The sequence below is a fragment of the Harpia harpyja genome, chromosome 6 (genome assembly GCF_026419915.1).
Source record: "Harpia harpyja isolate bHarHar1 chromosome 6, bHarHar1 primary haplotype, whole genome shotgun sequence".
In the NCBI taxonomy this organism is placed as follows: Eukaryota; Metazoa; Chordata; class Aves; order Accipitriformes; family Accipitridae; genus Harpia; species Harpia harpyja.
Window position 1 is genome coordinate 32,867,641 of NC_068945.1, and position 26,728 is coordinate 32,894,368.

The window sequence follows — 26,728 nt, forward strand, 5'->3', positions numbered from 1 at the left end:
CTGGATGGCTTTCACCTCTGCAAACTGACTCGATTCACCTTCTCCTTCAGCAGTTTCTGCAACTTGTCGTGTAGGACTCCATACGGCAGCTTTCCACCTCCGATGCTTTCCCACAATGCGACAGGATCCGTCAGTGAACAGGGCGTATTGCCTCTCATTTTCTGGCAGTTTATTATACAGCGGGGCCTCTTCAGCACGTGCCACCTCCTCCTCTAGCGACATTCCAAAATCTTTGCCTTCTGGCCAGTCCGTGATCACTTCCAAAATTCCTGGGCGACTGGGGTTTCCTATGCGAGCCCGTTGTGTGATCAGGGCAATCCACTTACTCCACGTGGCATCAGTCGCGTGATGTGTAGAGGAGACCCTCCCTTTGAACATCCAGCCCAGCACTGGCAGTCGGGGTGCTAAGAGGAGCTGTGTTTCAGTACCAACCACTTCTGAGGCAGCTTGAACTCCTTCATATGCTGCCAATATCTCTTTTTCAGTTGGAGTATAGCGAGCTTCAGATCCCCGATATCCTCGACTCCAAAACCCCAGGGGTCGGCCTCGGGTCTCCCCAGGTGCTTTCTGCCAGAGGCTCCAGGTAGGGCCATTCTCCCCAGCTGCAGTATAGAGCACATTTTTAACATCTTGTCCTGTCCAGACTGGTCCAAGGGCTACTGCGTGAACAATCTCCTGTTTAATTTGTTCAAAGGCTTGTTGTTGCTCAGGGCCCCATTTAAAATCATTCTTCTTTCGGGTCACTTGATAGAGAGGGCTTACAATCAGACTGTAATTTGGAATATGCATTCTCCAAAACCCCACGACACCTAAGAAGGCCTGTGTTTCCTTTTTATTAGTTGGTGGAGACATAGCTGCTATTTTGTTAATCACGTCCATTGGGATCTGATGACGCCCATCTTGCCATTTTATTCCTAAAAACTGGATCTCCCGTGCAGGTCCCTTGACCTTACTTTCTTTTATGGCAAAACCGGCTTTCAGAAGGATTTGGATTATTTTCTTCCCTTTCTCAAAGACTTCTTCTGCCGTGTTGCCCCATACGATGATGTCATCAATGTATTGCAGGTGTTCCGGAGCTTCACCTTTTTCCAGTGCAGTCCGGATTAGTCCATGGCAAATGGTGGGGCTGTGTTTCCACCCCTGGGGCAATCGATTCCAAGTGTACTGGACACCCCTCCAAGTAAAGGCAAATTGTGGACGACACTCTGCTGCCAGAGGGATTAAGAAAAACGCATTAGCAATGTCAATTGTAGCATACCACTTGGCTGCCTTTGACTCTAGTTCATATTGAAGTTCTAGCATATCTGGAACAGCAGCACTCAGCGGTGGCGTAACTTCATTCAGGCCGCGATAGTCAACTGTTAGTCTCCACTCCCCATTAGACTTTTGCACGGGCCATATGGGACTATTAAAAGGTGAGCAAGTTTTGCTGATCACTCCTTGGCTCTCCAGTTGGCGAATCAACTTGTGGATGGGAATCAGAGAGTCTCGGTTGGTGCGATATTGGCACCAGTGCACCGTCGTGGTAGCAATTGGTACTTGTTGTTCTTCAACCCTCAGCAACCCCACAATCGAAGGGTCTTGAGAGAGACCAGGCAGGGTAGACAGCTGTTCCGTGCCCTCCGTCTCCAAGGCAGCTATACCAAAAGCCCATCGATACCCCTTTGGGTCCTTAAAATACCCTCTCCTGAGATAGTCTATGCCAAGGATGCACGGAGCCTCTGGACCAGTCACAATGGGGTGTTTCTGCCATTCATTCCCAGTTAGGCTTACTTCAGCTTCCAATACAGTTAACTCTTGGGATCCCCCTGTCACACCAGAAATAGAAATGGGTTCTGCCCCTTCATAACTTGATGGCATTAAAGTACACTGTGCGCCGGTGTCTACTAGAGCCTTATACTCCTGTGGGTCTAACGTGCCAGGCCATCGAATCCACACAGTCCAATAGACCCGGTTATCCCTTTCCTCCACCTGGCTGGAGGCAGGGCCCCTCTAATTCTGGTCAGAGAATCCAGTATTCACTTCTCGTAAAATTGGCTCAGAAGTCCCTTCAAGAGGATCAGAAATAAGATCAGCCCTTCTACTCTGTTTGGAAACCGGAGCGGCATTTTTCCTGGTAGAATCCCCTTTTGTGGTGTTTTTTTCCCCGCAGCTCACGTACCCGTGCATTTAGGACCGAGGCAGGTTTTCCATCCCATTTCCTCATGTCCTCTCCACGATCACATAAGTAAAACCACAGGGCACCTCGCGGTGTGTACCTTCTATATTCTCTCTCTTGGGCAGAGGAGCGCTCACTCCTAATAGCTGAGACATTGGTCCTTACAGGTGGGCAACAGGACATCTCCTCTTTGAATTGCTGGAAATCCTCGGACAGCTTCTCCACAGCCGAAATGCAGGCTTGTAGGGAGGAGGAGAGATTTTCTTCATATTGACGGAGTTGGCGAGCCACTTCATCCACTGTCGGTGCCTCTTCGTCTTTCCAGGTCATTATTGCCAGTGAGTTGGCATAGGACGATGGTGCGCTCCGTACAAACTTCCGCCACATGGGTCGTGTGCATTGGACTTCATCTGGATCTTTGGGTAATTGTGGGTTGTCCGGATCATGATGAATTGTCTCTAGCACAGCTAATTCCCTCAGATATTGGATACCTTTTTCCATGGTTGTCCACTTGCTTGATTGACATATAACATCTTCCTTAAAGGGGTACCTTTCCTTCGCACTTGACAGGAGTCGCCGCCAGAGGCTGATGGCTTGTGTCTCTCTTCCAATTGCCTTGTCAATGCCACCTTCCCTGGCAAGCAATCCCAGCTGCTTGGCTTCCCTACCTTCTAATTCCAAGCTATTAGCCCCATTGTCCCAGCACCGGAGGAGCCAGGTGATAATATGCTCACCTATACGGCGGCCAAAATCTTTTCGCATATCCCACAGCTCACTCAAGGATAGGGACCGGGTTATTACCTCTGGTTCTGCCTCTTCCTCCTGTTCCCGTGATGACCCTGGTTCGCCTTCATCCTTCGCTAAGCGAACTGATTTTTTTGTATATTTCTTTTTCTGTACGGGGGCGACTGATACTGGTTCAGCTTGGTCCGCTGGTTCAGCTGCAGTACCGCTTGCCGGGTCTTGGATAACCGCAGTGTCTGTTGCCGAGGTTTGGGTAGCTGCTGTGCTCGTTGCTGGGGCTGGAGGGACCTCAGTGCCCGTTGCCGAGGTTTGGGTAGCTGCCGTGCTCATTGCCGAGGCTGGAGGGGCTGCAGTGCCTGTCGCTGAGGTTTGAGTAGCCACAGTGCTCGTCGCCGGGGCTGGAGGGGCCGCAGCGCCCGTTGCCGAGGTTTGAGTGACCGCAGTGCTCATCATTTTGTTGTTAGGTCCAGAGACCTTCTCTTCCCCTTGTGGGTACTGAGTGGTGTCGAACAGGGCTCGATAGGCATGGGCCAGGCCCCAGCACGTTGCAGTAATTTGTATCTCTCTGGAGCTGCCGGGGTGACAGCATACCTTTTCCAAATATTTTACTAGTTCTTCTGGATTCTGCACTTGTTCAGGGGTGAATTTCCAAAACATTGGAGGTGCCCACTTTTCTAGGTACTTGCCCATACTACCCCACACACCCTGCCACTCATAATTATCCAGCCTTGGGGGAGATCTCTGGGTGATTTTCTTAAATAGTTGTTTAACCTTAAACAAGAGCTGAAGCACATTCAGAAGCATGCTAATTCCTAGCAGTAGGGCTAGGACCGTGCTGGTCCCAACATCCCAAGAGTATTCAAATTTTTCAAAATTCTCAAACACCATTGTAACTGGACTGAAGGAGAAAGGAGAGGGGAAGAAAGGTATCCCACCCATAGACTGGTTTTCCAAGGAGGAAAGGTAAATGGTATAATTATTAATAGTTTCCCACAGATGGCTTCCACAGTATAAAGGTGACAATGCTGAGTGCAAGTACCGGATTAATCCCACAGCCGACGACTTTATCATACCATAAACCAGTGTTATACAATACATCAAAGCAAAAACCTTAATCCACCTCCCGCGGATGATAAGCAGCAGAAGAGGGACTACATACAGCAAGCGAGGTGATACATAACAGAACTTTAAAAACCAGAGCAACAACTCTAAGAACACATAAATCAACATAATGACCAGCGACTATTAAACCGATATAATGAATGCTTATAACAAATTTGTTTTAACAAGCTCTGGTCAGGTTTGTCGTTATCTCAACCCTTCATGCCCCACGTTGGGTGCCAAAAAGGACTGCCGTGGTTTAACCCCAGCCAGCATCTAAGCATCACGTAGCCGCTCACTTGCTCCCCCCCCACCCAGTGGGATGGGGGAGAAAGTCGGGAAAAGAAGCAAAACGCGTGGGTTGAGATAAGAACGGTTTAATAGAACAGAAAAGAAGAAACTAATAATGATAATGATAACACTAATAAAATGACAACAGCAATAATGAAAGGATTGGAATGTACAAATGATGCGCAGTGCAATTGCTCACCACCCGCCGACCGACACCCAGCCAGTCCCCCGAGCGGCGAATCCCTGCCCCCACTTCCCCGTTCCTATACTAGATGGGATGTCACATGGTATGGAATACCCTGTTGGCCAGTTTGGGTCAGGTGCCCTGGCTGTGTCCTGTGCCAACTTCTTGTGCCCCTCCAGCTTTCTCGCTGGCTGGGCATGAGAAGCTGAAAATTCCTTGACGTTAGTCTAAACACTACTGAGCAACGACTGAAGACATCAGTGTTATCAACATCCTTTGCATACTGAACTCAAAACATAGCACTGTACCAGCTACTAGGAAGACAGTTAACTCTATCCCAGCTGAAACCAGAACAAGAAAGAAAAAAGAAAGAATGAAAGAAAAAAGACAGAAAGAAAAAAGAAAGAAAGAAAGAAAAAAAGAAATAAAACAGAAAGAAAAAAGAAAGAAAGCAAAAAGAAAGAAAAAAGAAAGAAATAAAAAAGAAAGAAAGAACGAAAAAGAACGAATAAAGAAAGAACAAAAAAAGAAAGAAGGAAAGGAAGAACGAAAAAAGAAAGAAAAAAGAAAGAAAGAAAGAAAAAGAAAGAAAAAAGAAAGAACAAAAAGAAAGAAAAAAGAAAGAAAGAAAGAACGTAAAAAGAAAGAAAGACCAAAAGAAAGAACGAAAAAGAAAGAAAGAAGAAAGAAAGAAAGAAGGAAAAAAGAAGGAAAGAAAACAGAAAGAAAGAACGAAAAAAGAAAGAAACTACGAAAAAAGAAAGAACGAAAAAAGAAAGATAGAAGAATGAAAAAAGAAAGAAAGAACAAAAAAGAAAGAAAAAAGAAAGAAAGAACAGAAAAAGAAAGAAAAAAGGAAGAAAGAAAAAGAAAGAAAAAAGAAAGAAAGAAAAATGAAGAAAAAAGACAGAAAGAAAGAACGAAAAAAGAAAGACAGAAAACAGAAAGAAAGAACGAAAAAAGAAAGAAAGAAAGAAGAAAGAAAAAAGAAAGAAAGAACAAGAAAGAAAAAAGAAAGAAAGAACAAAAAAAGAAAGAAAGAAAACAGAAAGAACGAAAAAAGGAAGAAACTACGAAAAAAGAAAGAAGAAAGAAAGAACGAAAAAAGAAAGAAAGAACGAACGGATCAAAAACCAATAAAAGAAAGAACGAAAGAAAGAACGATAAAAGAAAGAAAGAAAGAAAGAAAAAAGAGAGAAAGAAAGAAAAAAGAAAGAAAGAAAAAAGAAAGAAAGAAAAAAGAAAGAAAGAAAGAACGAAAAAAGAAAGAATGAAAGAATGAAAAATCGATAGAAAGAACAAAAGGAAGAAAGAACGATAAAAGAAAGAACGAAAAAAGAAAGAAAGAAAAAAGAAAGAAAGAAAGAAAAAAGAAAGAAAAAAGAAAGAAAAAAGAACGAAAAAAGAAAGAAAAAAGAAAGAAAAAAGAAAGAACAAAAAAAGAAAGAAAGAAAACAGAAAGAAAGAACAAAAAAAGAAGGAAACTATGAAAAAAGAAAGAATGAAAAAAGAAAGAAGAAAGAAAAAAGAAAGAGAACAAAAAAGAAAGAAAGAACAAAAAAAGAAAGAAAAAAGAAAGAAAGAAAAAAGAAAGAAAGAAAAAAGAAAGAAAGAAAGAAAGAAAAGAAAAATCTAGCTCTCCAGAGGAGATCCCTTTGGCTGGTTTGCTTCATCCACATTTCACGCAGTCCCCCCGCCCTCCCAAAATAGACTTGGAGAAGCACTGATGAAGTCGGACCTGAGCAAAACCCTGCTGAAGTTGACAGCTACTCCCCTCTCTCTGTTTGTAGGTGATTTGCAGACATTTTTTTTGACGAAGCACATGCCAAGTGCATTTGAGAAACAACCTCGCCAGTTTTCCTTGCTAGGTATCTTCCCGGCGGGTGGAGGAATAACCCAAACACGCTCCAGCTCTACTGCCAGGAAGAGGCACAGCAGGGACTCGGCCTCATCAGAAACTCCCCTCTTACACCAGACATGCTGTCACAGTGTTTGGGGACCTGACATACCTCTCCCCTTTCAGACTTCACCACCATAGCTCCCCCAGCTTCTCTGAGAAAACTGAGCAGAGAGGGGGGTGCATGCAGCGAGGCTTCTGCCTGATGCTTGGTGTCTGCTGTGACTGCTGGCACACTTTGCTCTTCCAAGTGCGGTTCTGGAAAGCAAAAGCGTGTAAAGCAAAGCGACTTCTTGGAAGTAAACAACTGCTAAAGCAAAACCCACCCAAAGCCCTACACCACGTAAGTTTTCAGCCCTCCGATGCCCTGTCTGCAGGCTTCAGCACATCTTGCAGAGCAAACCGTTCATGCCCCAAGAAGCAGTGGCCAAAGAGAGGCCATGGGACAAGCAGGGCTGAGAGGACAACACTCCATGCCCAGCCCCACTGGAAACGACGCTGAGGTTTCTAGTGTCCCAAGCCCCAGCCTCTGACAACCCTCAGTCCTGCCTCTTACCTCCACAGCTCTCTGGGGGGGCTGCCGACGACTCCTCGGCTGCTGAACAGGAAAGGTCAGCTGTCTGCTCCCCAAAGAGTTCCCTGCAGTTGTCAATCATGAATTCCACCAGCACGTTCACCTGCACACATCAAACCCTCGGTCTCAACCCAGGTGCCTGAAAAAGTATCACGCAGCCTTTCCCACTCCCGACCCTTGCCTCTGCGCAGGCGGCCGTGGTTGTGGGGCTGCTCTTGCAGGCAGCCGCCCCACCAGCATTTGCTCAAGAGAGGAGGCAGCCAGGGACCTCTGAGCAGCCAAGCTCACATGGGCCGGCAAGGCTGCAGCCGGCTGCTCAGTACAGCGCACCTTCTCAGTCACCACCAGCATGGCCTCGAGGGGGAGCAGGTCCTCGTTAGGTGGGCTCAGCAGATTTGGCCCAAGGCAGATGGCCAGGTTGCTGGCGGTCATTCTGCTGCTGGAGGCGTTGTGGCCAATGTGCTGGAGGAGGGCCAGCAGCCGCTTGAGGAGGAGGAGATTGGCTCCAGGCAACTTCTCGGCCACCCTGAGGGAACAGGAACTCAACGTTAACGGAGCAGATGTTGCCCACAGCCGTCCCCGAAGCTTGCCTAACGCAGGTGGGTTGCGCAGCTTTCCAGGTGCTCTCAGCCAGCGGTCAGTGCTCCTGCGCTTCAGGAAGGAAGCACGGCGTTGCTTCCCAGCTCCTCATTTCACCCGAGCCCAGGCAAGGGAAGGCTCCCTGTCCATGCCCTTTCCCCCGAAATCTAAGCCCACCCCAGCTAAAGCAAGCTGTCAGAAGACACAGCTTTTTAAGGAGACTGTCCCTTTTCAGGCAAATCCCAGGCCTCTACCAGTCCCTCCTCAACAGGAAGGCTGCTGCCCACGCTTACGCTTTCAGCTCTTCAACCTTCTCCTCCTTGCCGCTCTTCTGCATCGCTGCCATCCAGTCCTCGAAGAGGTCTGTCACCAGGAGCTTGGCGGGGATGCTTCGGAGGAAGTCCTGCAATGCCAGGGGCTCCAGGTGAGCCTCTGAACACTCCAGGGCCAGGCAGGAGCTCTTCCAGCTGCAGGTCAGAAGCGCTCACCTTCAAGATGACGGCCAGCAGCAGCGCAGGCTGGCTGCCCAGGTCGACATCTGCACCGCGGTCCAGGGCCTCCCGCAGCTCACGAAACTCTGTCCCGCTGGCAGCTCTTCGGAATACCCCTTCTGTCGACGGTCCTTCCTGGTGCAGGACAGCCAGCATCTCCTGCAGGAGGGCCAGGAGGACAGTTGCTTGGCTGAGAAGCTGCCTTCCAACAGCAGTGACCAAAGCACTGCCCCAGATCCTGCTCCCTGCCCCCGCCAAAGGGGCTGGCACCAGAAGCGTCTTCTGGGGGTGAAGGGCCCAACCCCCCATCCCCACAGCTCCTGCGGACACCCACCTCCCCTCTGGAGCAGCCGGAGGGAGGGCTGGGGACCCCCTGCCCAGGCTGGCTTACCTGGATGGGCTGGGGCAGGGAGCCGTCCTCCCCGCAGAGGGCTGCCAGGGGCTGTCCAAAGAGCGCCCTGCTGCAGCCGGAGCCCACCTGCCCTGGCGCCTGGGCAGCGGCCGGGGTCCTCCGCAGAGCAAAGGGCCAGGGCAGCCCCATCCTCCTCCTGCTGCTGCTGCTGCTGCTGTTCCCTCCTTCTGAAAAGGAAAACGGAGCAAGAGCGCGTCAATGGAGACAGCCGGGCCAGCACTCCCAGAGCCTGCCCTGCCTGCAGCACGGTGCTGAGCGGTGCGGCAGGATGGGCAGGGAGCCAGCAGCTGGAACCACAGCTCCAGCTCAGCGGCTCCAGCTCGGAGGCTCCTGAGGGCCGGCGTGCCACCGGGACAACCTGTCCCAGCCCTCCTCCAAGCTGTGGGCAGCAGCAGAGGCTTTGGGTCACTGCAGAACCACGTCCAGCGGCTGCTGCCTAGCGGGTGTCCTTGCTCGTCCAGGTGACGTCCTCCCTTGGGGTGCCATACCTGCATGGCGACACTCAAGGGACAAGTGAGCACAGCTCAACCATTTGCAGGACAACGCGTTTCCTTCCAGAACTCACCTGGTGAGCGGCAAAGTCCCCCAGCTTTGATAGATGGGTCTGTCGGTGGCCCTTGCTTGGGATGATCCTGCAAGAAGCAGGCTGCGCTTAGAGAGCAGCCCCGCAGCAGAAGGGGCCACCGGCGAGCTGCCGCCCGGCACCAGCAGCCTGAGCGCAGCAGAGCTGGGACCCGAGTGGCACCGTGGGACCACTCTTCCCTCCATCCCTGCCGCACAAGCTCACCCCGCTGGCCGCAGACGCCGGCACAGCCAGAGGCGGGTGAAAGGCAGCCATTCTCACCTCTGCCTGGCCCTCCATCAGCCTCTCCAGGCTCCTGGCGCTGAATGTCCTCCACTGGGCAAGAGAGAAGGAGCGGAGGAAGGTGAGCAGCGATGCCTCTGCCGCTCGGCTGGAGGACCAGGGCTCGGGGACAGAGCCCAGACCGGAGAGACACTCACGGCGTGGCGGCGGCTCAGCTCCTTCTCCAGGGGTCTGAGGGGAGACGGATCACGCGGGCTCTCTTTGCTCCTCCTGGTGTCCTGTGCACCGGGAAGGGACAGGGAGAGAGCTGGCTGAGCCCCAAGCTGCCCCTTCTCTCCTGTGAGGCAGCTCTGCCCGAGAGCTGCCCGCAGCCGCGAGGGCACCTCTCCCCAGCTGGGAAGCTGTGTTCCCCCGTCCGGCTGTGCCTGGAGCATCCCCCCCGGCTTACCCCAGCAGTGTGCCCACCCACAGCTCCTTCAGTGCCTGGGAGCTGCAGAAAGAGAGGAGAACCAGCGTCAGGCCCCGCTGCCCCGCAGCCCGTGGGCAGAGGCAGGCGCCTGCGCAGCCCTGCCCCGTGGGGAAGGACACAGGGGCAGGATGAAGCCCCACGGGGCAGGACAGAGACGCTGCCCAAGCCCTGGCTCCCCGTGTCCTGCCAGAGCAGCTGCTTTTGCCCTTCTCTTCTGGGGACCCGAAGGGCACCAGGGGATGCAGGACCTGGCAATGCCCCCATCCCTCCTTGCCGGCGTGCTTCCCGCTCCCTGCCCAGGCTCTGCACGCAGGGCAGAGGCCGTTCACAGGATGGCGTGGGCATGGTTGGGAACCTCTCCTGCCCGGCCATGGGACGTGGCACCACGACTCACCCAAAAGCGGCGACGCAGGAGCCGGTGGGCCAGATGAGGATGATGGAGGTCCTGTCCTCGTCGCTGCCTTCCTCCTCCTCTTTTTCCTCCCCCGCTGCCTCCTTTCCGCCACTCAGCACCCACAGCTGGTCCAGGGCCAGGCGGAGCTGTGGGCGCAGGGTGGTGCCACGTCTGCAGAGAGGAGAGGCAGGCGGTGAGCTGGAGGTGGCCTCCTGGGGGTCCCCCCGGGCAGAGCCCCGTCCCCCACCTGCCCTTGGGACAGACATCGATGGGTGCATCCAGCACCACGGTCCCGGGGCCGGGGGCTGGTGCCGGGGTGTCCCTGCCCTGGTGCCAGGGCCAGGGATGGGGGAAAGGCAGCTGGGCTCTGAGGGTCTTACTGCAACTTGGCGATGAGCAGTTCATCCTGGAGGAGGAGAAGGCGTCTCTCGCTCCTCTTGCGGCCCCGGGTCAGCCGCACGTCCGTGCTCAGCACCGGCTCGGCGTCGGTGAGAGCCTCCCTGCAGAGCAGAGAGCGGCGGGCATGAGAAAGGCCGCCGCTGCAGGTCCCGGCCATGCCCGCGTGTCCCCGAGGCACAGGGAGAGCCCACCTGGAGACGCAGCAGCAGTTGGCCTGGCCCATCCTGCCCGGGAGAGGAGGACCCTCGCCGTGGACCGAGGACGCGGGCCAGTCGGCGACAGCGGGGATGGGAAGCGAGGTGCCGGTGCCGGCTCGGTGCTGCTCGGCCAGATCCTGCCTCCTCCCAGCGCTCCTCCATGCCAGCACAGCTCCGTGCTGCTGTCTCTGGTGGCTGTGGGCTCCAACTGACCAACATTCTGAGCCCAACGGAAAGTGGGAGGGGCACTGGGGCGAGAGTTCTCTCCAGTATGGCCGGCTCTGCCTGGCACTGGGGAGCCCAGGGCTGGATGGACACAGCGGAGGGGAAGGACCACCTACCTCCGCCTGTTGCCAATGCTTTCCCTGCTGCAGCCCAGGATGCAGTTAGCCTTCTTTGCCCCAAGGGCACTTTTCTGGCTCTAAATTGGTCAGCTTGGCGTCCGCCATGACCCCAGGTGTCTGCACAGCTGCTTTCCAGCTGGGTGTCCCCCAGCAGTTACTGGTGCAAGGGCTTGTTCATCCCCAGGTCTCCAGGACTTTGCTCTTCCCCTTGCTGAACTACATGAGGTTCCTGTCAGCCCCTTTCTCCAGCCTGTCAAGATGCCCCTGATTGACAGCAGGACCCTCCGGCACGTGAGCCTCTCCTCCCGGTTGTGTGCCACCTGCAAGCTGCCTGAGGGTCCACTCTGCCCCATCTCCCAGACCAGGGAATGTGAACAGGTCCCGCGTGGTGCAGCGCAGGGGGTGCAGACATGCACTTTGATAGGCCATCGCTTGTCACAGTAGGTTCAGAAATTTAGGGGGAAAATCCATATTGGTTTTGGTATTATTTACACAGTGCTTCCCCTTTGCATTCCTGCAAGCTATTAAAAGGTGTTCAAAATGTCTCCCTTTTCATTGGAATGTCACAGCTCTTCACAGTGCTGATGTTGTGTGTAACATTGGATCAGGTTGTACTCTCGCATAGATCGTTAGATAGTATGTAGCCTAGATTATTAGGTAGAAGATAGCAGATTATCTGCATTAATTGTGCTAACACCAATGACAGGAGGTTGCGTCTAGCTCTTGAGCCGAAGGATAAAAATCCAAGGTGTCTGTTGAACTCAGTGGGCTATTGATCAGCAGATTGAATTCACCGTGTTCAAAAAAGAAAAGGTACGCGAGAAAGGCGTATTCCATCTTGACTGCTACAATGCCTGTTTTGGTAGGTATGAAGATATAGTATCCATGCCCCTCCCGCCACCCCCTTCCAAAAAAAAGGACTAGAGAAAAAAGATTCAACTGCTAGAGCAATGGGGCTTTTAATAGCCAAGTAGATTTCCCTAGATCATTCCCATTCAATGAGCCACTTTGTCTGACATTCTGCCTCCGCTTGGTACCAACAGAAGCCTCTACCTGTGCCATGCTATGGAAGATGTAGAATTCCTCTCTGATCCAGAACTTTCCACCTGCAAGCAAAACCGTGGTGAAGTTTTCCTCCACCTCAACCACTCCCTGGTGCCTCTTCCCCAGGGAAAGTCTTTCCTCTGTCACTCTGTGATCATAGCTGGTCACGGGCAATGCAAGCCCCAAGCCTCAGCCACCCTCCAAGGCCACCAACCCCCGTTAGCCATACGCAAGATCTCAAACTCCTTTTCAGCTGCAGGAGAAGGGTTCTTAATAGAAATGGATGCACACGGCACAGTCTATTCCAGAACAGCCACAGCGGTTAAAAGCTTCCCGTGTCCTGGATTGGTGGTTTTCAGGACCAGCTCCTGGGTGCCGTTGCACGAGGCTAGCGATAGCTCTATTTCATGTAGGTAATTCAGGCTTAATCCTTCGTCCCCACAGGCCCAGCAGCACAGAAAGTCACAGTGGGCTGTGTTTGAGCAGCCTGCTCCACTGGACTTGTGGCAAATGGCCGCATCCCTGCTCTTCCATTGTCCGCGTAGGGTCCTGGTCAATACAACAAGCTGCTTTCCCTGGAAATGACCATCGTGGCTAAAGGCAGACTCCTCCTTGTGGACGCCAGCCAAGCTGTGGGAATGTCTCTGGCGCTCATGCTGTGCCAGCTTTCAATCCCCAAGAGACTGGAACCGAGGCAGGTCCAACAGGAAGAAAATTTGCAATTGTTACTGAAAGAGGGGAGCAACCACCGGCACTGAAGAGCCATTCATATCCTGCCGAAAGCCACAGGGAAATGCAATGTGTGGTGAGCTTAGGCAGGAATACTCCTGTCCGTGGAGCAGCACACTTGGCTATTAAGGCTTTATCACACTTGGGTGATAAGGCTTTATCCTTGGCTTTCCCGCAGTGCTGACCGCTGTGGCTGCTGCCTGTTCTTTCCTGCCATGCTGGCTGCACCCACCTGTGGGGCTGTCCTTGGGAAGGGCACCAGAGCCGAGAAACCCCCTGGGAGAGGGGCGGGGAGAAGCTCTTCTCCAGAGATTTGCCAGAAACTCGCCAGAGCATCCCTTTTCCAGCCCATGAGATGCTCTGTGTGACAAGGGAAGGTGCCCGTTGGTCCAATGGATGAGGCCCTGCAGGGCTCCCATCAGGGTCCTTTGACCTACCCATCTTCCAGCCGCCACTCCAGGGGCTGGGGGTCTCATGAAGGGCAGAGCCCTGTCCCCCACCTGCCGTCGGGACAGACATTGGTGCATCCAGCCATTAAAACGTGCCGAGGCCAGCTAACTAGGAAAAAGAGATGAGCCACACTGCGCATGCCCAAAGGGCAGACACTATGTCAATGATAACATAAATAACTACATGATTAGAACAATATAAGCTTGCTTTGCTGTAGGTAACGGTATGCACGCTAGGAGGAACTACCCCCCCGTGCAGCCAGCGCTGCCATAAAGAATGCCTGCTTTCTCAAACTCCAAAATCGAGCCTCAGAGAGTTTCTTTGACCGGCTTTTTCGGTTACGCGCCCCTACCTCTGACTGGCAGGACAGAAGAGTACTTCGCTCGGGCACCCGTCCCTTTTGCTCCTGCCCCCAAGACTCTCAAGTCCTGCTTGACCTTGCCCGGGTTTTGCTTTACCGTGTCCTGGTGCCCGCATGGAAAAGGAGCAGGGGATAGCAGTCCGTGCTTGAACCAGCGGGGCAGCCTCCCTGTGACATCCCGCAGCACTCCCGGGCGGCCAGCACCGCGGGGCCCTCCTGTTTCTTCTGGCAAAGTCTCAGCTCCTCCTCCCCCATCCAGCGCAGCCTGCCGACTGCTGCCCTCCTCCTGCAGCTCCTCCGCTCGCTGAGGGACTCCACCAGACGTGGCACACCTCGGGCGGGTGCAGGCTCCGGAGGGGAGGTGCGGTCTTTGCAGCCTTCCACCTGGGCAGCAGCTTCCCTGGGAGGGAGCTCTGTCAGGGTGGCCACCCCCAGCTAGCCTGGCCAGGCAGCCGCAGAGCGCAGCCCTCGCCTGCTCTCTGCCAGCACGCTCCTAGTTCTCTGGCGACCTCGGGCTGCTGGGCAGGCTTGCACGGCCACCAGCTGGCTCAGGGTGGCCGTCGGGGCTGCAGCCCGAGGCGGCGGGTGAGCAGAGCGGGCAGCAGCCCCGCCGCTGACAGGGTGCGCTGCCCTTCCCGCGCTAACGGCCGCTCCCGCCGGCCGGCGCTCCTCAGGGGCAGGTTCTTCGCGCCTTCCCGCCCCGTGCGAGCGACCGCCGGGGAGCGCCGGCACCCCCCGGCTCTCGCCCGCCGCCCGAGGGTGCCGGGGGGCCCGACCCCCCCTCGGACAGCCGGCGGGGACCTCGCAAGCCTCGCCGTCCTCCACCTGCAGAGGTAGGGGAAATGGCCGCCTCACGGCTGCGCGGCGGAAGGCGCGGAGTGGCACCCCGCGGCCTGGGCAGGAGCCAGAGGCAGCGCTGTCCTCTGGGGGGCACCTGGTCCCGGAGTGCCGGGGCAAGGTGCCTGGAAATTGGGGAGGGTTGTCCACAGGCTTTTTTCCAGAGGAGCACGGTTCTCCTCCGTCGGCTTCTCTGGTCAGCGGCAGCGTTTCACTCCCCTGGGTCTGGCGGGTTTTTTGGTGGTTGTTCTCCTCGGCTTGTTTTTCCTCTGTTGGGAGTGAAACGTTTGGGATTGCTTCAGGGCTTGCCGGGCCACAGCAGGGGTGAAGAAGAGGGGTAAAAGGCGTCCCAGAAGCCACGGAGGGAGGGGGCTGAGCCCTGGGCGGGAGCAGCTGCCGGTCGGAGAGCAGCAGGTTGCTGCTGGGGAGGTTTCACCAAGCGAGGAAGTGTGGGGTTTTGCCGGTTGACTCGTGCCCTTTTCATTTCTCCCTGGTACAACAGCCCCGTGAATGGTTGTGAAAGTGCTAAGTGTTGTCTGCCAGTACGAAAAGCAGCGATTTCTTTCCTAACTACCACAGCGGCTGGCCAGACGCGCGAGTGTAACAAAATCCAGGAATAGCGTTTTAAAAACTACGTCCCAGAATGCAAAAACCCGCACCGTTTGTCTTTAGTTCTTGGCGGAGACATGTGCCGTGACAGACAACGTGAAAACCGGCTTTGATTTGGAGAAGGGGCGTTATGAAACAGTATTCAAAGGGCTACACAAATTATTTCACGCAGGACTTGCGCGTGTTTCTGCGATGTCTCTGGTGGCCCTTCCTGGCATCTGCTAGGCTGTTACCAACCGTGAAGTCCAGGAGATCCACATTTTGACATCTGTCTTGGGAACGTAGGAGTCAGGGCATGAAATGCCCACCTGTGACTCTTCTTGAACTTTAGAGGAGGTAAGGTCTGGATGCCCACAATGTGATGCCATCCCTTCCCTTAATGAGCTGACAACCCGGACCGGACCACCCCTGGTACCTGTTGAGCTGTGGGTGTACGTTTCAGCGGGGGATCGTCGTCAGTTTGTGGTATTGCAGGGAGGTACTTTTGAATCTGGCTACACCTGGAATATATTTTTGATTGTATGTTCAAGCAAGCAAACAAAACCTCATGGGGTGGCAGTGGAGTGATGAAACTGAACAGGTTCTCTCTCTTCTTGTTGAGGGTGGTTTTGGTTTTTTTTCTCCCCATGATGGAATACAGAAAAATGGGCTCAAGCCCTGACCTGAGCTCTCAGCAGTGATACCAGTCTTCCCTCTGAACACAACTGGCTCACTGATGTGCAGAAAATTGCAGATTAGTGGGACTGCAATTAAGAAACAGCAGTGCTAAAGGTGGGTGTGACTTGTGCGGTAGAAAAGATGCTTCTTTTCTAGGTGGTGGAAAGCATATTCTGCTTTCCCTGACTCCCACACGGCCCCTTTGTTTCCAGCAGGCTTCCCACCGGCGCCTCTGCAAGCCTGTTCTTAGGTGCAACCGAAAGGAGAATTTTCTCTTTATTATTCCCACACCTCAGAGGCAATTCTGCTTTCACTGAACTGAATGGAAATTTGTGAGTAAAGATGATGTTTAGATTCGTCTGCAGTGCCACAGTAGAGTTCATGGGGCCCTGCCCATCTTCAATAAATGTCAGCTTTGTGTTGTGGTTTTCACTGGAGTGACAGCCACTGAATTGGAGAAGACCCATGGGAGAAAATAAACTGATGACAGAAGTTTTGAACGATGGGCTTGGGAACCACAGATGTGCATGTTTACAGAGTACATCTCTTTCAATCTCCTGAGAGGATTTTTTCCTCTCATAACTTGAGTAGGATGGAAATCTTTTTGGTCTGGTGGATTTGATATTTTTAACTTCACTTTTTACTGTGTTGCAAAAAAAAAATGCACGCAATCTTACCACTTGCAGCCCACGGTGTTACCTGCTGGTCAGAAATGTCTGAGGCTTTCACATCTATTCCGTACCTCTGCTAACACTGTGCCAGTCTTGATCTGGTCAAATGAGAGCAGCTACTGCGAATAACGTTCTGGACTTCCCCATCTCCTTACTCTGGTTTTCCTCTGTTTCTCAGGCATATGCTTTCTCGAGACTGCATATGAGAGTGAGAGATTACTGGAGTCCTTCCTTATTCCTAAAGGCATCTGAAAATTCTGTTAGGAGTCACTTGCTGTAAGTTAATCATCTCCTGAAGTCATCGCAGAAATATCTAAGATTTTGTAGAAATTCTTTTGAGGCTCGGGAAGGTATGATTCTTTTCTTATGCTCAGTTTAACAAAAGTCTCTGTAGCCTTGGTCTCATCTTCTTTAATGCTACATTTGAAGATTAGTGGTTCTCCCAAGCAGGGTGCCCTGCTGTTGAATTAGCCGGGCACAGCACAGAACCCTTGGTCTGGCCACGGTGAATACTTTTTTGGATAGGCTCAGACGAGCATGGTGAGTTTATGTTGTTTCAAGGATTTGCTGCAACATCTGTGCCTTTTTCGACCCAATGCTGCAAGCATTTTAAAGCCATACACTTCCCCCCCCCCCCCCTCCAATGAACCAGTCTGAGACTCTGTAGAGCACAGGATTATTGCACTATAATATAAGGTATTAATATAGCAGCAAAGCAGTCTTCCTTGCTGGAATACCTACCTAGCCTTCCTACCACGATAATATTGTTCAATAGTGTGTGTACCGGAATGAAAATGCTCATAAATGCAACATGAATATTTGCTAACTGCAGGTATTTTTACAGTGCTGATCCCTCTAATATGGAGGCATATGTAACAATAGTCACCTGTGTACTTCTAGGAGTCTGTGCAATGTTTAGTTTGTTAATGGCCTGGAGAGTGATTTCTGATGATGATTCATGCCTTATCAGAAGGGGAAGAAGTGGATGTGGAAATGGCAGGAGAGACTGGGAGGGAGCTTAAGTTTACAAATAATGGTAGCGTCTGACAGTTCATCCAGTCTCAGTGGAAACGGTTTGGGAACAGCACTAAGCACTGGATCTCGGTGAACGGTCAGAGTAGGGTGGGAGAAGGCACCGTGGCTTTATTCAGATCTTCCCTTCAGTTGACTTAAGTAAGAGTGGACGAAAACCCTCTTGTAAAGAAGCACTTTTGCATCTTCCTCCAGACTTTGAGGGGTTTTGCCTTTTTATTTATACTAATGTACAGTCTTTAAAATATTTTCCCCTGGAAAAGTATATCGATCTATGCGTTTCTTACTTATCGAAGTGTGTTAACGTTAACTATTAGATAAAGAAGCTCTGTTGTATCAGAACCACTAGACGAATATTGTTACGGAACTGTATGGAAGTGATGGTATAATTTAACTATGATTGCTCAGACAATCATAGCAGGTTATTTTTATCAAAAGAATTGGTGCTGACTTGGAGTTGCTAACACTTACGGAAGCTCATTTTATGAAGCATAAAAGCATGGGTAAAACAAGTGTGTTAAAGGTGATGGTAGGATGGGATTCAATGTGAGCCTTACATGCCAGGTGAGATTTCATAAATGAGACAACCAAGTAGATGGCTTCCTTGTGAACTGGTATGCATCTGGGATTAATTTAGGGACTAATGCCATTGGGATTAACTTCGGGACTAATGCCATTGCACAGTTGTGGCCTGATTGTACATTTCCCTTAAAGACATTTTTTAAATAGGAAGCTGAGGATTCAACTCAATTTGTACAAGTCCCTGTTTCCTCTGAGAAATACTAAGTTTTTGCTGTAAAACTAGAAGACGCCCAAGCTGAAAGAGCCTTAGCTTTCAAACAAAATCAGTGCTTTCCAGGGGAAACATCCAGAGACTCTTTGTAGAGCCCATCACACATCCTCCACAAAACTACTCCTTTTTTTCCCTCAACAGCTCTGTTGGCAGTGTAATTTCTTCAACTGCCAAAACACCATTTTGAAATGCAATTGCTAAACTGCTGTGCAACTTTGGACAAGGCATCTTTAATTTACATTCTGTCAAATTCCAACAAAGTGGGAAAAACTATTTCTTTTTCTCTGTTCACATTCTGAATGAGAATAGCATAGTTCAGCTGGAAGAGACCTACAAGTCCCTACTAGTCCTCCTGCCTGACCGCTTCATGGCTGGCCAAAAGTTCAAGCATGGTATTAAGGGCATTGTCCAAATACACTTTGGCTTTCCTCCAGGCTGCCAGCTGCCAAAATCACCCCCCCTTTCTCCCCAGGAAAAGGGGTTGTGTCCAGCCACATCAAGTCCCAGCTCCTCCTGGCTGTGGGGCCACATAGGCTTTAGCTCTGGCGCAAAGAGGGGACGGCTAATAGGGGTGGTCTCAGGGCTGCACGCTTGGTTTCTGCCATGGCCCGAGAGAAGAGGAACAGCACCAGGCTTGGCCTTGGGAGCCGAGTGGCAGAGCAGGCGTCAGGGACACCCAGCAGCTGGGCTCAGTGCGCGGCCACCAAGGGCAGGGAGAGACCCCCGGGCCTCCTGGGCACAGGGACTGCCTCGAGGCCAGCACCCCAAAGGCCTTCCTCCGAAGCATGCTAGGCCGAGGGGCGGCGGGCAGGGCTGCGCACGGGGGCCCCCTCACCCCCGTGTCGCAGTGCCACCACCCGGCAACGCAGCAGTCACACTGCCCCGGGGCAGTATAAAAGGGGCAGCCTCCCCTGTCCCACTGCCAGTCTGCCTGGCAGGCGGCACAGAGACAGCCCAGACAAAGTCCGCCAGGAGCCGCTGGAATTACTTGCCGGGGGCTGAGGGAGGACGACCGGAGGCTGCACCAGGCTGCTGGAGACGAGAAGAACCACCAAGCCCTGGAGGTGCCCGAGGCCATCAGGCTTTTTTGGATGGATAGCTGTGGCAAGACCAAGGGAATGCCTTCTTGAGGAGCACTGCAGAGCTCGCCGTCCTCACTCCCTGCGGAACCAGTGGCAGCAGCCGTAAGAAGTGGGATGCAGAGATGTCGCCGGGGTCCCAGTGCCTTGGAGCACCCGCTGGTGGCCCGAAGGCGCGGGAAGGATTCTTGCCCCCAAGGTCAATCAGGCTGCGGGCATTTGGCCACTCTCGGAAGCCCCTGAGATGGCTCCAGGTTGAGGGAGAAGAGGGCTCGGGCATCTACTGGGAGGCGTGACCAGCCTGTGGGACCAGGAGGCAGGTCTTGCTCACGTGCTCAGGGAATAGCTGATCGCCAGCTCTGGGGTCAGGAAGGAATTTTCCCCCGGGGCAGATTGGCACTGGACCCCGGGGGTTTTTTGCCTTCCTCTGCAGCACTGAGCAGGACCACTTGTCAGGGCTCCTCCGGTCCGTTGTGGCTAGGTTACTGCCTGCTGCTCGTGCGAGATCTCAGGTAACAGCCCTAGACTCCTAAAAGGAAGCTACCCTTGAGGTTTTTTTCTTTTTTGGAGGAAGCTCTCCCCTTTGGGATCCACCTGTGACTCCTCCCAGGCATCTCCCAGAGCCTTTTGGCCTTTGCATAGGTATCTTTTGTTAGGATCTTTGGGCCATAAAGCAGAGGCCACAAGATTCTGGGAGATGCCTGGGAGGAGTCTCGGGTGGATCCCAGAGGAAAGAGCTTCCTCCAAAGGAGAAAAATCATCTGGGGTTGCCTCATTAGAGAAGTCTGGGGCTGCTACCTGGGATCTTGCGTCCCTATAAGAAAAGGCCAAAGGACTCTGGGAGACACCTGGAAGGAGTCACAGGGGGATCGCGGAGGGCAGAGGTTCCTCCAAAAAAGAAAAAAACCCTCAAAGGTACCTTCCTTGGAGGAGTCTGGGGCAGGTAGCTGGGATCTCCGGTCCCGAACGCAGAGGTCAAAACACTCTGGGAGATGCCTGGGAGGAGCCTTGGGTCGATCCTGGAGGAGAGAGCTTCCTGCAAAGGAGGAAAATCGTCTTGGGTAGCTTCCTTGGAGGAGTCTGGGGCTGCTACCTGAGGTGTTAGGTAGGTAAAGCAGAGGCTAAAAGACTCTGGGAGACGCCTGGGAGTAGTCTCGGGTGGATCCCGAAGAGGAGAGCTTCCTCCAAAGGAGCAAAATCATCTTGGGTAGCGGCCTTGACGAAATCTGGGGCTGGGCATCCCCTGGGAGGCGTGACCAGCCTGTGGGACCAGGAGGCAGGTCTTGCTCACGTGCTCAGGGAATAGCCGATCGCCAGCTCTGGGGTCAGGAAGGAATTTTCCCCCGGGGCAGATTGGCACTGGACCCCGGGGGTTTTTTGCCTTCCTCTGCAGCACTGAGCAGGACCACTTGTCAGGGCTCCTCCGGTCCGTTGTGGCTAGGTTACTGCCTGCTGCTCGTGCACCACGAAGATGGCCTCTCGTGCCCTGCAGCTGGGGAGAGGAAGGCTTTTTTTCCCCCACGGTGGGCTAGCAAGTGTCCCCGGGGGTTTTTTGCCTTCCTCTGCAGCACTGAGCACGGCCCCTCGCCAGGGCTCCTTTGGGCCGTTGTGGCTAGGTGCCCGCTGCTTGTGCTCCACGAAGGTGGCCCTCGTGCCCCGCATCTGGGGGGAGGAAGCTTTCTGACTCCCACGGCGGGCTCCAAGGGATGCTCCCGGGGGGTTGCTTCTTGTCCTCTGTAGCACTGAGCACAGCCCCTTGTCAGGGCTCTTCTGGGCCCTTACCTGCTGCTCTTGCACCTCCGAGGCACCGCTTGTGCCCTGGCTGTCTCGGGCTCTCTTGCCCAGTGCAAGTCTGGAGCGGGAGCGAGCTCTGCTCTTCCCTTAGCTCCACTTCCCCAGGGGTTCTGGCTTGGGCAAAACAGCCTGTGCTTGGAAGGGCTCCAGGCTTGCTGCCCCATCAGGAGCTGCCACTTTTCACCTCTCCCTGCATGCAAATCAAGCGCAGGGCCGGCACGAGAGCGCCTTTCATGCATCGTTGGCCAAGAAGCACAGCGGTGGAGCAAGTTTCCGAATGCAAAAATACGCTTTTCACCTCTACCTGTCATGCTTTGGAAAATACCCCACAGTACCACACACCTCTTCCTCCTCCTTCTTTTTCTTCTTCTTCTTCTTTGGTGTGTGGTCGGTCTTGATCCTCATTCTTCACGTTCTCACTCTTCAGGATACAGGGACTGCTTGGCCTGTATTCCTGCTGCTACTTTCTGTAGCTCTGTGACTTGCCTTTGCCAGGCTGCAAAGAATGTCTTCTCAAGCTCAACTGAAGAATGCATCAGCCTGCTCCTGGCTACACGGGCACACTGTGTTAATGCTTGTGAGCATCGGCTCTGAAGCAGACTCAGAAAAATAAAAGTAATAGCCTGTTTCGACTTGTAACCTTTGTGTCATATGTCCTTCAAAGTTTTCTTGGAGCTGAAAGGCCCCTGGCGTTTCAGGCAAATAACACTCTCATCGGTATTTGACTCATGGTGAGCACAGGGAACAGAGTAGAGTAGAATGGAATAGAACAGAACAGAGCAGAATAGAATAGAATAGTTCAGCTGGAAGGAACCTACAACGATCACCTACTCCAACTACCGCACCATTTCAGGGCTGACCAAAAGTTCCAAGCATGGTATTAAGGGCATTGTCCAAATGCCTCTTCAACACTGACAGGCATGGGGCATCCACCACCTCTCCAGGAAGCCTGTTTCAGGGTGTGACCACCCTCTTGGGAAAGAAATGTCTCCTCACGTCAAGTCCAAACCTCCCCTGACAGTGTAGCAGCAAATGTCCCTTGGTGCGCTGGTAAGGAATGGTGAGGAAACCATGCATGCTCTCTGCAACTCTGCAGAGTTCCTGCAGAGGGAACCAAACCCCTGTCTTTCACCTCTGGCATCACCACAACCAAAGGAATGTCTGTGGCATAAATGCCCTTATTTACATAGTCTGAAAGTACAGATCAATTTTGGCACTGAGACAAGGGGAGTCAAAAGAATCTCAGTAGACATAATAAAGGGGGATGAGAGATGATTTTTAGCACTTATGAGACAAGGGGAGTCAAAAGAATCTCAGTAGACATCATAAAGGGGGATGAGAGATGATGTTTAGCACTTATGAGACAAGGGGAGTCAAAAGAATCTCAGCAGACATAATAAAGGGGGATGAGAGATGATGTTTAGCGCTTACATTGTTGAAATTAGCTGAGGCAGAGACAGTCTTTGATAAGAAGAGCTGGTCCCAAGGACCAGCCAATGAGGTAGAGACAGTTCCTCATAAGAAGCAGGAGCAGGCCCCAAGAGCCAGCTAAGACTGGTCTTGTGGCTTGGGTGAATACCAAGAAACCACTGAGCCTGCGCAAGAAAAAAGGTTACTAGCGGTGACGAAGAGGAGTCATCTATCTTCATCTCTGCGACCACCAGACGACCACCATAAAGAGGCACTGCGCGAGCGCAGTTGAGAGGAGACTATGGAAATGACCTCTCGGAGCTAATTTTAATATGAAGTGGGGACAGGTCATGCACATGTATAGGCGTATTGTGAATATGTAACACTTCACTGTATAAACTTGAGACAAACTGCCGAGTCGGGTGCGCACAACTTTGGTGGGACTACCCCCCGTGCTGCCCAGCGCCGAATGAACATACCTACTTTACAATCTCACTGACTGTGGAGTCAGTTTCTGCACGTCAGTTTGGCGAGCCAGCCAGGAGACTCTCTGCTCGGCTGCGGGACCGACTGCGGAGCGGACGCCCCTCGGCGCGCCCCGAGCGCTTTCCTCGGAGGAGCCTCTGCTGCCAGCCGCTCACCGCGGGAGCAGACGACAACCTCCTGAAGCCGCGGACCAAATGGTATGTGTCTCAGAGGGAGCCTGTAAATCGTACGGGCCGGGGCAGCTGGTAAATCGCGGAGAGATGTCTGGCGTGCAGCGTAGTCCCCGTATGGGAGGAGGGTACCCTGTATGGTAACAAGGGGGGATTTGCTGACTGATAGAGCGGCCGCTAGCGATCTTGGGGGTAGATCGAGCAAATCCAGGGTGACCGCTGCATCCCGGTATCGGGAGCCAGGATGGACCTGTCGATGACTGGTATATAAGAGGCAGGAGAAGGGTAGGCGCACCCCCTCGCAATTGCACTTGGTTTATGGGGTAAGAGGACCCCCTCGCAATTGCGTTTGGTTTATTTTTGCAGCTGCTGAAAGGTTGTCAACTGGAGCGATGATTGTATGATGTGAATGTTTGGAAATTTATGTTAAAGATTTTGTGTGGGTGTGTGGAAATGATATGTTGAAATTTATAGGTGTATGTACGTTTGTTAATGTGTAAATGTCTTTACGTATTAATAGGGGTGATTCCCTGCTTTGTATGTGGGCTTGTAACTGGACTATATAGTAATTAGCATCCGGCTTGGGTTTTGTTGAAGTGTAAATCTTGTGGGAGAAGGTGGTACTGTACATCTAGCAGATGGAAACTAGACTGCCTCGAGTGTTTTCCCCAAATTCCACACTTTTATGATTGGGAAAGAGTTCACTAAGAATCCGAAATAGTGAGATTGGTGTGTAAAGGAAAATTTAATTCCAGAAATTTGGGACGTGTGGGAGGGAAACTGGGGGAAGACTATAAAGAAGTGTAAGGAACGATTTGCATGGAAGCTTATTAAAAGGAGAAGCCAAAATCAAACTTAAGAATCATTAGGAAGAGTATTAAAATGGGAAACAATCAAGGAGGAGTATTGAGGAAGAGTCCTCTGGGTTGTGCAATTGCCCACTGGAAAGATATTGTTGGGACCGGAGGTACGGAAAGTAAAAAGAACCTTATTAAATACTGCAATCAATGGTGGCCGTTGTACAAGTTAGAAGGTGATGCTAAGTGGCCACTTAATGGGTCAATAGATTATAATACTTTATTACAACTAATGCTGTTTTTAAGGAGAGAAGGAAAATGGGATTAGGTTTCGTATGCAGACATGTTTTTCACCCTCCGAAACCATCCGGAGTGGCAAAGGGACTGCGGAATGGTACCCCCACAGGACCCCATGGTGCTTGCACTTGAGCGAGAGAACAACAAGGAGCTTAGAGGTAAACTGAGGCGGTGTTGTTCGGCATGTAGTATTGGACAAAGATGTACAAAGACAAATAAAATCCATCAGGCACCAGAACAAGATCTAACTGGTTTGTTTAAGCCTCCCCCTCGACCACAGGAACAGGATGCAGACTTGGATAGAACTCCGACCCCCCCGAACAGCCCTGTATCTTCCCGTACTAGGAAGAAAACTACCTCAACAGCTTTACAAGTACCTCTCCGAGAGGCGGTGGGGCCGGACGGTGGGACGATGTTAATCAAAGTACCCTTTTCTACTGCTGACCTAGGGGAATGGAAAAAGGTTGCAAAAGATTATAGGAGAGATCCGATAGGTGTAACTAAGCATTTCCAATTTACTGTAAAACAGCATAACCCTGATTGGAAGGATATACAGCTATTATTGGAATATATGACTGAGACAGAGAAACAGCTGATTTTAAAAACAGCAGGGAACCTTGCTGAAGATCATTATAAGATTACAGGAGGGGACATTAAGGAATATTTCCCTCTCCAAGACCCAAAGTGGGATGTTAATAGATCTGCACATATGGAAAGATTGCAGGGGTATCAGGAGTGGATTACAAAAGGAATAGAGAGAGCAATCCCCAAAACTATAAATTGGTCAGCTTTATATGCAGTTAAACAGAGTCCTGCCGAGTCTCCATCCGAATTCCTGGATCGACTGAGGGATGTAACGCGCCGCAGCACACGGCTGGATCCTGGGTCAGAGGTAGGAATACAACAACTAGTCTCCCTGTTTTGGGGTCAATCTACAAGGGATATAAGGCGCAAACTTCAGAAATTACAGCCTACAGAGAGTAGGAATTTAGAAATATTGTTGGATGAAGCATGGAGAGTATGTAGTAACAGAGAGGAAGGATATAGGCAAGGGCAAAGGAAATTAATGGCTGTTATCCAGGAAGAAAGAGGAAGAGGGCCTAGACGAGACTTGCCCCGACTGGGCAAGGATCAATGCGCTTTGTGTAAGAAATTCGGTCATTGGAAAAAGGAATGCTCAAGGAACAAGGAGGATCAGAGGGCTCAAACAGGAAGAACGGTAGCCCACGTGAAGGGAGATTGACGGGAACCTGGGGAATCTACCCTAGCGGATCCACTGGTTATAATTAAGCTAGGGAAAACACAACAAGAGGTGGAATTTTTGGTAGATACAGGAGCAACATACTCGGTTCTGAATCAAGCTTTGATGCCCCTGGGACATGATTATGTCATGGTGAAAGGAGCAACTGGCCAAAGTGAAAAGGCATATTTTTGTAAACCTTTAGAATATAAATTAGGAAAACAGTGGGGCATTCATGAATTTTTATATATGCCCAACTCCCCAAAGGCACTTTTGGGAAGGGACTTGTTGGAACAATTGGGAGCAAAAATTGTATTCAAAAAGGGAGAAATTACTCTGGAGGTAAAAGATCAGCAATATATTCAAATATTGAGCCTAACCTTAACCAGTCTCCCCCTAGAAGGAAGCATTAACGAGGACGTCTTAAACCAAGTGTACCCGGGGGTATGGGCTACCGATGCACCTGGAAGAGCGAAAAGTGCTCCACCTGTTGAAGTCAGGATCAAGGAAGGCCGAAAGCCGGTAAGAATTAAACAATATCCCCTAAAGAAGGAAGACAGAGAAGGAATCCGGCCGGTGATAGAAAAATTTTTGCAGTTGGGATTATTAAAAGAATGTGAGTCTGAACTCAATACCCCTACATTACCTGTTCGGAAGCCCGATGGGTTATATTGGGTGGTCCAAGACTTACGGGTGGTGAATAAGATAACTGAAGATCTTTACCCGGTAGTGGCGAACCCATATACCCTGTTCACCGTATTAACACCTGAACTGACTTGGTTTACTGTTTTAGATTTGAAGGATGCTTTCTTTTGCCTCCCTCTCCATGAAGCCAGCCAAAACTTATTTGCATTTGAATGGGAAAACCCCAAGAGTGGTCGAAAGACCCAGCTCACTTGGACGGTGTTGCCACAAGGATTTAAGAATAGTCCTACCATTTTTGGCAATCAGCTTGCGAAAGACAGAATCCTGGGAAGCCCCGTCTGAGGAAGGGAAGCTGTTGCAGTATGTGGATGATATCCTGATTGCCACCAAAACAGAGAAAGATTGTATGACACGGACGGCGAGTCTGTTGAATTTCCTGGGACTCCAGGGGTACCGGGTATCCAAGAAAAAGGCACAGGTAATGCAACGCAAAGTGAATTATTTGGGCTATGAAATTAGTGCGGGACAAAGAACTTTGGGACAGGCCCGTAAAGAGGCAATATGCCAAACTTGGAGACCTCAGACAGT

General features: G+C 51.6%; 1 protein-coding gene across 1 annotated transcript; it reads right to left on the reverse strand.

Moving 5' to 3' along the window:
- Positions 1-6,391: 6,391 nt before the first annotated feature.
- LOC128143578 (T-cell activation Rho GTPase-activating protein-like) lies at positions 6,392-8,582 on the reverse strand. Its single transcript, XM_052790936.1, has 6 exons — positions 8,411-8,582; positions 8,017-8,178; positions 7,822-7,931; positions 7,280-7,475; positions 6,932-7,052; positions 6,392-6,633 (listed from the first exon to the last, which is right to left on the reverse strand). Exons 1-6 carry the CDS (start codon positions 8,558-8,560, stop codon positions 6,392-6,394), a joined length of 981 nt encoding a protein of 326 aa, XP_052646896.1. The 5' UTR covers positions 8,561-8,582.
- Positions 8,583-26,728: the final 18,146 nt, after the last annotated feature.

Excerpts from the sequence above, each read along its gene's own strand:
- LOC128143578 (XM_052790936.1), bottom strand. The coding sequence starts at position 8,560 with ATGGGGCTGCCCTGGCCCTTTGCTCTGCGGAGGACCCCGGCCGCTGCC. Across the intron at positions 8,179-8,410 it reads CCCTGCCCCAGCCCATCCAG|GAGATGCTGGCTGTCCTGCA; the intron begins GTAAGCCAGCCT and ends GCCCTCCTGCAG. Across the intron at positions 7,932-8,016 it reads TGCTGGCCGTCATCTTGAAG|GACTTCCTCCGAAGCATCCC; the intron begins GTGAGCGCTTCT and ends CTGGCATTGCAG.